Source organism: Alnus glutinosa, chromosome 13, assembly GCF_958979055.1.
Source record: "Alnus glutinosa chromosome 13, dhAlnGlut1.1, whole genome shotgun sequence".
NCBI classification, from domain to species: Eukaryota; Viridiplantae; Streptophyta; class Magnoliopsida; order Fagales; family Betulaceae; genus Alnus; species Alnus glutinosa.
In genome coordinates, this window is record NC_084898.1 from 11,510,597 (window position 1) to 11,523,184 (window position 12,588).

The 12,588-nt window shown below is 40.2% G+C and overlaps 1 protein-coding gene across 1 annotated transcript; it reads left to right on the forward strand.

The window, feature by feature from the left end:
• Window positions 1–8,201: 8,201 nt before the first annotated feature.
• Window positions 8,202–11,477, forward strand: LOC133854230 (scarecrow-like protein 22). The gene has a single exon (XM_062290320.1). It carries the CDS (start codon window positions 8,749–8,751, stop codon window positions 11,164–11,166), a length of 2,418 nt encoding a protein of 805 aa, XP_062146304.1. The 5' UTR covers window positions 8,202–8,748; the 3' UTR covers window positions 11,167–11,477.
• Window positions 11,478–12,588: the final 1,111 nt, after the last annotated feature.

The following is a 12,588-nucleotide window of genomic DNA, read 5'->3' on the forward strand; positions in this document are numbered from 1 at the left end:
ACTTTCCGCTACTATCTATAATCTATGATTTGATATGCTCATGTTATAAGATGCTATTTGTAATACCCCACAAACCATAATTTTTAAAGTAGTAATAAATATAATTTACAATAATAGTAGTTAGCACATAACCAGTAAACAAAACCCTTTTACAAAATATACTTGCCTCATTAATCTACTAAAATGATTACCTTAAGATGTAATAAGTAATAAATAAAATAAAAATTGATTCAACGTTCGACCTATCCTTGGAACGTTCGTAATGGATCCCTACACCAAACGTTTAAAGCATCTTTGGAACATTCGATGTGGACCACTTTTTCTTGTTCAGAATAGTACACCGAACGTTTGATGTTGCCTAAAAAGAAATTTTAATTTATTACCCACCTTAGTCAGTCTTATCCCCTCAACCCTCGCCCATTTAAAGCACCCCCACGCCCCTTAGAAGACTCCACACCTCCATGCACCATTGCTACCATATTTCTTGAGTGAGAGAGAGAACTCTTAGAAAGAGAAGAGGTGATATTAGTGTTGTTCAACTTTATTGAGGTAAACCTTGAGCCTTAACCTCGTTTTCATGTTGTTAGTATCTTGAACATGTGTTGTAAAGAGTCTTAAATGTATCATGATGTGTTTATAGTTCATTTCTCTTAAAAATGAATATTTTTTAAAAAGTTAGGAGTTTACACTTATTTTCATAAACCTTCATGTTGGCATGATGATTTAACATGTCGTATTTAAGTTATTTTGAGCCTTGGTTCTAAGGATGAATGGTCTGAGTTTGAGTTTGGAGTTTCTCATGCATTATGGTACCACTCGAACGTTTGCTGCAATTGACTGAACGTTCGACCTTTGTTAGTCGAACGCTTAACCCCAATACCGAATGTTCAACAATGTATTGAATGGAAAATTAGGGTTTTAATGATAGGTCAGAGTGCTAAGGTCGTATTTAGGTTACGTGCATGGGTTAGGACTTGAAAAATAAAAGATTCCGAATTTATCGTGTGTGTGTGTGTGATCAAGTGTGCAACAAAATATCAATTGCGGAATTTAAGGAGACAAATATTTTGTTGACGAAGTGGAAACTCAATTAAGAGAAAAACCACTCCGAGTCAGCCAAACCCAGGATATCCATTATTCAGAAAATAAAGCTAGTAACAAAGCAGTAACACTCACATACCTCTGATGCAGGAATCATACCTTGCACTCTAACACGTAACCCAACGTGAACGCTTCCCAACCAGGTCCTCTACCAAAATGAGTCTTCAATGGAATCCTTTAGCTTAGGGCTCCTCCCTAAGCTAGACTTCACAGGATCAAATCACACAATGGACAGCTCTTAGAGAGCTAGCATATCTCACAATTTCTACCTAAACACCCTCTCTAAGCTCAAAGGAATTCAATACTAACTTCTGTAAATAATACATGCCTAGAGACCTCTATTTATATGCTTTTGAAAACCTAATTCAACACTAATTCCGAGTTCTCTAGGCAACGTCCGAACGTAGGTTGAAAGCGTCCGAACGGTAAACTACAACCGACTTTGAAAATTAAAGTGACTTCTAATTTAACCGTGTGCGTGTGCAACATGTAACAAAATATTATAAATGTAGAATTTAAATGATAAATATTTTGTTAACGAAGTGGAAACTCAATTAAGAGAAAAACCACTTTGAGGCAGCCAAACCTAGGATATCCACTATTCAGAAGACAAAGCTAGTTACAAAGCAGTCTGACACATAACCCAATGCGAACGCCTCCCAACCAAGTCACCTACTTGACGGGGTCTTCAATGGAATCCTTTGCCTTAGGGCTCCTCTCTAAGATAGACTTCAATATAGGCACAGCAACAACACTTCGGCAATAGCTTGAGAGCAAACTAATAAGCACAATAACTCCTAAATTATACTCTCTAAGCTCTAAGGAATTCACAATCGAATTCTTACAAATTACATGCCTAGAAGCCTTTATTTATAGGCTACAGAAGACCTAAATCGAGTTTTAATCGATTTTCTCTAGGCAGCGTCCATACGGTAGCTGCAACCGGCTTTCCAAATTCGCTAATATTCTTTCCTAAAAAGGGCCGCGTTTGAATGATGTTGCCCTAGCATCCAGACGGTAGCACTTCAGCTGCACGCAATTTCCATAATATGGACTGGCATCCAGACGGTGTAGACCTGACGTCCGTACGGTTGCAAATCTGCTCCATGTCTTGCCTTATCGAGGATAGCGTCCGGACGGTTGCAGCTGTCTTCCCATATTTGTGTCTACGAAGGAAATACTTTTACTTGTCGAACACTGAATGGCGTTTGGACGTGTTATTGAGACGTCCGAACGGATGCAACCTTGAACAGTTCGAAGCTTCTAGACGCTGATGGGAGTCCAAACGGAATAACCATGTCGTCCAGACAGATGTTGCTTGACTGACGAGCATCCGGACGGTTGACAGGGATGTCCAGACGGATGGAAGGGGTTCAACTTCTCTGTCTTAAAATCCGCACAGAATCTTCTTGAAGCACATAACTGAAATGTAGACTCTGAATATAAATAGCATCCCTGATTAATAAGCAACATTACATAGAAATGATTTTATCCAACAGAATGTAGCCAATCACAAACTAACAAACTCCCCCTTTAGTCATTCTGGGACAAAAATTACTTGACCGGTTTTAAAATAAAATCCTGGTCCAAATCAAAAAGTACTCCCCCTTTTTGTCTCAAAATGACAAAGGGTAAGAAAAAACACAATAAAATTACTCCCCCTCAATGTCTCAGCAAGATAGAGTAAAATAAATCCAAGAGTTAAAAAGTATTATAAATAAAAAAAGCAATAAAAGCAAAATGTCTCAAAATAAGTCAAACAAGACACCAAATAAAATCATCAATCCTCCTCAGCAAGAGTCGGATGATCCTCGTCATTAGAAGCCAGATGATGGTGCTGGAGACACTCCTGGATATCCAGCTGGCAGTGCTCCACACGGAGGTTAATAGAATGAACCACTCGCTGCATCGAGCTTATACCTTCGTGAAGTGATTCTAGAGAAGCTAGAATCTGTGCCAAAACTGCATCAGACTAGGGAGATGGAGGAGTAGTCTGTGAAGATGAAGCAACAGCAGGCATCTCAACATGAATAGGAGGCGGCTGAGGAGCTTCATCTTGGCCTTAATGCCTCAGCTGGGCATTTGACTTCATCAAAGTCTGATTGCTGAGAGGGTCTTGTATCTTCATCTTTGGCTCTCCAGAGATGTCTATACCATACTGCATAATAATCTGCATGATCAAGCAGCCGAAAGGAAGTTCTGTAGTGTTCTTATCTCGGACCTCCAGCATAATGTTGAGGATATGCTTGCACAGATAGAAGGGCAACCTCATGACAATGGCATACAAGAACTAAGCCCTCTTCTGAATCAGATCACTCCTACGAACAGTAAGCCAGAGATTGTGTTGGACAATCTTCGCGAGCAAGTGGTGCGGGGGAGAAAAAGCATCTATTATGATATTTGTAGCTCGCTCTTCGCCTTGAGGAATAGCATGAAAAAACTCCCTAAGATCTTCCAAAGAGGGAGCCTCCACAACCTCATTGAATGGGCTGGCAGAAATCTAAATTGCTGGTACACCAATGATTTGGCTAATGACCTATGGATAAATTTTAATTGCATGCCCCTCAATAGAAGACTGAAGGACAATGCCACTGTCCTCATCCTGCACAACCTCCAGATGAGTGTAGAACTCCAGATGAGTATTCTGGAATGACTAGCCTGTTTGCTATTTTGGTTCTGGAAGCTGCAACGCCTTCATCTGTCCTCTGTCGGACCCTACGTTGAGAGCTGCTGGCAAACATGATTCTGCAAAGAATAACCAAAAAATATTTGCCAAAAATAATACCAATGATATTAGATTCTGTTAGTAAAAAAAAAAATCGGCATTATAACGACAGTAAAATGGACTTCCCAAAAATTACAAATAAGCAATAGATCCCAACACAGTCCAAATAAATGATATAGCAGTTATTCCAAACACAACAGCAAAGAACATGCTTTAACATTTATCTCAAAATAAATTCCAGAATGCTAAAAAGAATAACAGTTAAATAAAACTGAAAATAATGCACAAGATGAAGCAAAATACCTGGAAAGGAGATAAAAGTGCACAAACGGACAAAATAAGCTGAAAACTCGTGAGAAACCACAAGAAAAACGCATCAAAAGGACAAAAACTCAAGAAAAAATGAGTAATAGTGGAAGTGTGGTGTGACAGCTAGGGCTGAAAAACGATACTTAAACCTATAGGGTACCTGTCTGAACGCATCACTAACCCATCCGGATGTGGGATGCCACATAAGCATACGACAAAACCACAATTTCTACCTAAATACCATCTCTAAGCTCAAAAGAATTCAATACTAAATTCTGTAAATAATACATGCCTAGAGACCTCTATTTATAGGCTTTTGAAAACCTAATTCAACATTGATTCGGAGTTCTCTAGGCGGCGTCCGGATGTAGGCTGAGAGCGTCCGGACGGTAAACTGCAACCAACTTCCATAATACGCTTCACGCGTTTTCTTATTAAGGCCGCGTCCAGACGGTGTTGTCCTAGCGTCCGGACGGTTGCTAGCTATCTTCAGCAAAAGTGTTTGCTGCGTAGTTCAAAATCTTTTGAACATGGAGTAGCTTCCGGACAATGTTGCCTTATCATCCGGACAATTCATGCTGTCTATGCTGAACTATTCAGAATCTTCTTGAATTGATGGGAGTCCAGACGCTTCCACTGGGCCATCCAGATGGTCAACTGAAGATCCAACTTTTGCTGAGTTGTAAACTACGCAGAATCATCCAAGAGTCTGAAAATTGCCTTCTTGATACTTGTGACACTGATACTTGTCATGTTAAGGCCTTTTCATAGTTGAGAATTAAGTTCTAAATATTCTGGAAAACTCTAGATAAATACGGCATCCCTGTTTCAGTAGAACACTTACTAGTAGTGATTTTGTCAACAGAATGTAGCCAATAAAACTAACAAGACTCTCGTTGTATTATGTTTAATATTAGGGTATGTCCGAGCCTTTGGATGAGCGTTTGAGGTAAGCATATACTTAAAAAATTGGTCTCATTCTAACATGTGATATGTTAGCGGACTGAGCATATTTTATTCTTGTAATAATATGCCATGAGCCTGTTATTTGTATACAGCTTCGTGATGAGTAATACTATTTTACAATGTTAATAAATGAACAATATTTGCATCGTATAACATGGTACATCAGTACGTGTAGTAGAACAACCATGGGCTTTACTATATAGGCTTGACCCTATGGTCACAAAGGTTACTTGAGTTGATAAGTCTTGGATCCAATGGTTGTTTATGACTTTACTAGTAGCGTGGGGCACCTGAGGTCGAACTCAGTCGAGCTGCAAGTATATGATGGTATGTATATAATATTCGAAGCACTGGTATTGTATTAACAGGTCCTTTATGATAGCACCAACTTTACCGGGATGGGGATAATATTCTGGGTAGACCGTATAGAAAAGAGCTGACTTAAATACATAAATATAACATGCTTTCTTTTACATTAAAGTATTAGTGCTTATCATCGAGATTATGCCTCATCAAATCTTCAAAATAAACTACATTTCATCTAGCATAAGGACGGGGGCAATACGTACTACTTTGTGAAAACCCACGTTTATAATTCCAGAATGTTAAGTGCTTCCTAAGGCTTATTTTATGATCGGTCTAGTAATTATTTAGTTACTAAGTCGTGAACTTATGCAGTTATTTCTTCTCCACTGCGAAACACCTTGGTGTTTTGCAAGTTAGCAAGATTCATGATGGTGAGAAATTCGCTGAGATGAAAATGCCAAGCGGATTGCTCATAAGGTGTGGTTTGGGTAAATATAATTTAATTGTGATAGTAATGTCTGTTTGGAAGCTTTGAGTCTATGTTTGATGATACATGAATATTCTTTGTGGATTTAGAAATAAAAGTCTCAGATCATGATTTTCGTTTTTGCATGCCTTTCTACTCTAATAAGTGTAAGGGTGATTTCCTCCTGGTCAATTACCAATTAATTGCACTAAGGGCATCGCCAGTAACTCTCCAAGTAAATACAATTATCTAATTTTGGGGGCGTTACACTATTAGGCATGTACAAATTATTGTGATGATTGAGTTTATGTTGTGCAGTCATGCCACTGCAATGATCCGTTTTAAAAAAGAAAAACGGATTGAACCGGGTCGTCATAGTTACACCTAGATTTCACCCACTAGGCCTAGGCTAGGAAAGCCTATTCCAAGCATGGACCAACCCAAACCTAGGTTGGCCCATCAACCCCATTTTGACAACTGTAGAAGGATTAAAATAGGCTGTGTGGCACCCAATCTTTCCTCCCACCTAAAAATGGGCCAAATCATGATCTGTTAGCAAGTTTTCTCGGCAACCCACGATAGAGAAGGCATGGTAGCACCACTCTCCTCCATCACCAAGGCACCTGACCCATGACAAATGAGAGGTTATCGGAAACACCCCTTGCTAGATTGGGTGATCTACTCCTAATGAACTAACTACACACAATCTAGTTGGAGGGCAATGCGTGAAAGACCTATATGAGGAAGGCGTGACCTTCAACTTGAGGGAAAATGGTTTGAAAGGAAAGGTAAACACTCCACTCATTCATTCGAAGCACACATTAATTCTAAGAGTTTCTTCCTCTTAGGGGATCGAGGAGAGTTTTCCTCAAAATCTTTACTAATTTAGGCATTTGATGTATCACCCGTCGGCTTACTCCAACAAACCTCTAAGCTAGTATTCTTAATGATTGCAAGTCCCTTTTGACGTGGTAGTAGTCGTGCCGATTTTAGCTTCATTAAATTTTAAAGCTAGATATAGAATATAATAGACTAGTTTTTTGGTAAAACAATTAATATTAAAAGAAAAAAGAACATCATTTGGTACCTTAAGAAAAGAAAAGAAAAGAAAAAAAAAGTGAAAAGGAATCCTTATTATGGCACATGTCTTTAACATATAACCGATTCTTCCCCATAAATCATAATAAAAGAAATCAACATTGTCTCCAAAACAAAACGTAAAATGAAAAATGAGAAAAATATATTTTTAAGACTTGTCTCTAACACATGAAGAAAAAAAAAATGTTAGTAAAGACATTTTTAAGATGCGATGAAAGCTTATCTTATTTGATATTTAAAAAAGTCATTATCCATTATATATTATACCACCATAATCGCGCCCTTAGATCTAATTAATACTACTATTTATGAAAAAGGAAAATAGAGTTGGCAACTTGGCATCAATGAAAGCCAGCTTGTTTAAGTCTCATTCAGCAAACGTTAATAAAAATGGTGAAATCTCCTTCAAGTAAAATTCATTCAATTTGTCTTCAAGATGTGGCTTAATCGGCTAAAGATCACGCCTCATGAAGCGGAGGTCATTAGTTCGAATCTCCCTCCCCTCTCTTGTGTGGACATGTAAAAAAAAAAATTCATTCAATTCAGACCTTAAAAATATTGTGTCATTTACAACATTCTCCATTAAAATTACAATTGGATCAAAATTCAATAATGATCTATCATAAATTCAATGGTGATTTCAAGAGCCACATCAATTTTGGGAAGATAAAATGAGGACAAATGAATGATATGTAGTATTACTCATTGTTTTCTTAAAAAAATAGATAAAGATAGAAGGAAAAAAAAAGAAAAAGAATTGATATTTTAGTAATGTAGTCTGCTACAGTAAATAGCCATAAAAGATATTTTGACTTCTCTATTGATACACTTTATCCTTAAGTATTTTAGTTATTATTACTGAAAATACATATGTAAAAAATACTTATTTTTTATTAATAACATTTAATTCTCCCTTACTCTATTAATTAACAAAAAGTAGAAGAAGTCATTCTCCCATGTTTAAAAATCACTTACTTTTTTGAAACTGAATCGTAAAATTCAATTGGTCGGAAATTTATATATGGTTTAGTAATGGGTGTCCCACAGTCAAAAAGTGGTGCGCGCAATTTACCCTGTAAAATAAGGGAAAGACAACTCAGACGGAAACATAAGCGAGAGAAAGAGAGAGAGAGATAAATACAGGTTCAGGAGGTGAAAAGGCCAAAAAAAAAAAAAAAAAAAAAAAAAAACAATGAAAATGGGAAAATATATTTAGAGTGAGAGAAAAGAGATAGGGACTAGAGAGAGACTGAGAAAGAGATGGGGAAGAGCGAGGCCACTTTATTACCTTTTTTATGATGCACGCATCCATGGCAGAACAGAGAAGGGTACAGAGTACAGCTGCGACATAAGGGTTGAAGAAGAGATTAGAAGCACAAAAGCAGCACCACAAATCCTCCACCTCCCTCCAACAACAGCAAGAAAGCTTGGAGAGAGAGAGAGAGAGAGAGACATGGAGCTCAAATGGATTTGCATAGAGCAGTAGAGAGACTATGGAGCTGAAAAGGAAGAGAAAAAACAAGGTGGTCAATAATAGCGCTATGAAGTATGAAAAGTTTTTCTGAAATGGGTATCTTTCCTTTCAGTTGAGGGATTCATGGCATGCAAGGAAAGATGGTGTCTCTGAGGCCTTGGGAAAAAAGAAATCTGAGAGCCTACTTGAGCTAACCCATATATTGCACTGTCATTGTTCTTCTTCCTCTGTGCAAATCTTGGGCTTTCTCTGATCTTTCAACAGCTTCTTTTTTTTTTTTTTCTTTTTTTTTTTTTTCTGGGTATGAGAGGGATGCCCTTTCAGCTACAGGGAAAGGGGGTCTTTGAAATCGCAGGCTTTGCTCCGATTTGTGCTTGGAACAGTAACAATCATAAGAAAGAAGAGCTTCTTGGCTTTGGGAGCAACGACAACAGCACCGGACACAACAACAACAAGGAGCCCACCTCTGTGCTTCATATGAGAAGAAGCCCGAGCCCTCCCACATCGGCATCGACTCTGTCTTCCTCTTTCGGTGGCGGAGGAGGAGGAGGCTCCTCGGAACCACCGCCTGCCGTAACCGCGCCCGAACACGGACCCACTCGAAAGGACGAATGGGCATCGGAGCTCCAACCGTTTCCGAGCGGACTAGAGGCGGTCACTGGCGGAGGGGAGAGATGCGCGCTTGGATTGGAAGACTGGGAGAGCATGTTATCGGAAACGGCGGCGTCGCCGAGCCACGGGCAGGAGCATTCGCTGCTGCGTTGGATCGCGGGCGATGTGGACGACCCGTCGTTCGGCCTCAAACAGCTCTTGCAGACTGCGAACAATCCTCTCGATTTAGACGGCAATGCCGGGCTGGGAGTCGTCGATCAGGGTCCCGGCGGGTTCGAGCCCATCGGAGGCGTTTCGGGTACTGGTAATCTAATTACAAGCATTAATCCCAGTCCTAATCTTTCTGCTTTTCCAGCTTCTGGGGGTTTTACAAATAGCAACAGCAACAGTAATAGTAGTGGAAAGAATGGTGGTACAATTGTTCCAAGCTCTTCTGGGGTCCTAAATTACAAGGTTTCTGGTGTCGGGTTGAACAGCAGCAACAACAGCAATTGTAATATACAAAACCCAGTTTATTGTTGCTCAGCTAACAGTCTCCCTCTTCCAGTTACTTTGCATCCTGGCATGATTTATCAGCAGCAACAGTTTGAAGCCCCAGATGAGAAGCCCCAGATTGTGAATCCGCAGGTGTTGTTGAACCAACAGCCACACTCTCAAAATCCCAACTTTTTTCTGCCATTGTCTTTTTCCCAACAGGAACAGCACCTCCTGCAGCCTCCCCATCCGAAGCGACCCAACTGGGTTGGGTTAGATCCTCTCACTCCGATCCCGAAGGTTCCTTTTGGCGATCCTGGGCACGAGTTTTTGCTCAGAAAGCATCAGCAGCAGCAGCAACAGCTACAGCCACAACATCTGGGTTTCTCTTCAGGAGTGCAATTTCTTCCTCAGCATCATCTTCAGCAACAAAAGCCACAGATGGTGCCCAAGCTGCAGAAAATGGGACCTGGCGAAGAGGACATGGCCCACCAGCACCATCAGCAGCAGCAGCAGCAACTACAACAACAACAGTTTGCTTTGGTCGACCAGCTCTATAAGGCCGCAGAGCTGGTAGAGACTGGGAATTTCTCACACGCGCAAGGGATATTGGCGCGGCTCAATCACCAGCTCTCCCCTGTTGGAAAGCCCCTCCATAGGGCTGCTTTCTACTTCAAGGAGGCTCTGCAATTGCTCCTCCTTATGAACAACCCAGTCACCTCCCCTCCACCAAGGAGCCCCACCCCATTTGATGTTATCTTCAAGATGGGCGCTTACAAAGTCTTCTCCGAAATCTCACCGCTTATTCAGTTTGTCAATTTCACCTGCAACCAGGCCCTCCTTGAAGCTCTGGATGATGTTGGCCGTATTCATATTGTGGATTTTGATATTGGGTTTGGTGCACAGTGGGCGTCGTTTATGCAAGAACTTCCAGTTAGGAACAGGGGTGCCCCATCATTGAAAATCACTGCCTTTGCCTCTCCTTACACCCATCATGCCATTGAGCTCGGGCTTATGCGCGACAACTTAACGCAGTTTGCTAATGAGATTGGAATAAGTTTTGAGCTTGAAGTGGTGAACTTTGATTGCTTGGACCAAGCCTCTTATTCCCTGCCCATTCTGCGAGCGGCTGAGAATGAGGCAGTTGCAGTGAATTTTCCCATTTGGTCTTCTTCCAATCAACCGGCTGCGCTTCCTTCTCTCCTCCGCTTTGTGAAGCAGCTCTCGCCGAAAATTGTGGTGTCCTTGGACCGAGGGTGTGATAGAACCGATCTTCCCTTCCCACAACATGTTGTACAAGCTCTCCACTCCTACATAAATCTCTTGGAGTCTCTGGATGCTGTTAATGTGACTTCGGATGCTGTGAGCAAGATTGAGAAGTTCCTTCTTCAGCCTAAGATCGAAAGCACTGTTCTGGGGCGTTTCCGAGCCCCAGACAAAATGCCCCTTTGGAAAACACTCTTTGCCTCCGCCGGGTTCTCACCTTTAACATTCAGCAACTTCACTGAAACTCAGGCAGAATGTGTGGTGAAGAGGACTCCGGTTAGGGGGTTTCATGTTGAGAAGCGCCAGGCGTCGCTTGTGCTGTGCTGGCAGCATCGGGAGCTCATCTCAGCTTCAGCTTGGAGGTGCTGAGGAGCAGCAGTTGGACGAGCAGGGAGGTTGGTTTTTGGCAACTCACAATCTACCACAGAGGTTCCAACTATTACTTTATATTAAGTCAATAAATGTTGAATTCTGTTGGTGGCACCTCTTTTGTGACTTAATCTTATGAAATGTTATATGTTTTCGAGTCTCCTTTGCTCATTGTCCATCTAGGCCAGACAGACTAGTCTTCCTGGTAGTATCAAAAATCTAACTGGAAAGTTAATTAGAATCTTATTTCTTTTGGACATTGATATCGCTGCTATGGTATATTGATCATTTATGGGGGAGCCTGCACTTTATTCTGCTTAAGGTGGCTAGTATTTGTTGTATACTTGACAACAAATGAGAACTAGTGATGGAAAATGAATATAGCAGTATTTGATATATTTTGGTGGTTTTTTTGGGTAAATAATTTTATTTTTGATAAGTAAGAGTAATATCATTAAAAAAAGGCAAAACACTGTCAAGTATACAGGGAGTATACAAGAGAAGCGTCTAAGAAGGAGAAGAAAAAAGAACAAGGAAATCATTAAAGCTAATTACTAATGGAGTTAGGAACGCAGTAGTCCAAGAGAACAAAGAAAAAAAAAGAAAAAAAGTAATGAGCTCCTTAATCGTCATTTCTTTGTCCTCGAAATGTCTTATCATTTCATTCTCTACACAAGCACCACAAAAGGCAAGAAGGAACTATCTTCCACACAACCGTACTCTGAGAGCGATTACCCGTCTACCAGCAAGCGAATAAATCTACTTCCTGAAGAGGCATAACCAAAGACAAACTGAAGTGACTGAAGATAGCATTCCATAAAGTGCGTGCAACCTCACAATGGAGAAAATAATTCCCTGTGCTAACATAATATATGAATTTAACTCCTACATGATGTTTGGCTTTATATTTTTGTACATAACCATGACACCCTTTGATCCGCCCAACTAAATTCTGTCATTGTAATGGACAAATTTTCTGTTCTTAACTACCACAACTTCGTTGACACTGGTTAAATTTAGGCAAAGGATAGGTTTACAATGACATAGATGATGTTGAGGGAAGAGTGTGTACTAAGAGTTAAGAGGAGGCAACCCAAGCAAAGCATTGGAGAGTTTTATTTTTGGCTTTCAATACCATAAGAGTATAATATCCTGGTTTACTAGTATTTAGATTTCTAATGCTAACCGTGTGATTCCTCAAACAAATGATTTCTTTTATCTTGTGCTCTCCTGGGTGCTACATGTTCTGTGTTATTCGAGATTAGCACAGTGGTGGACAACTATACTCCTCATGTCAATAACATTCTAGACTGACTTCACATGATCTTTACTTATTTAAGAATCTTTGTGCTAGTTTCTCTTGATGCAGCACTCGACTCTTGTGGGTTCTAAAGGTTCCTAACACATGATGTTAAAAATTTC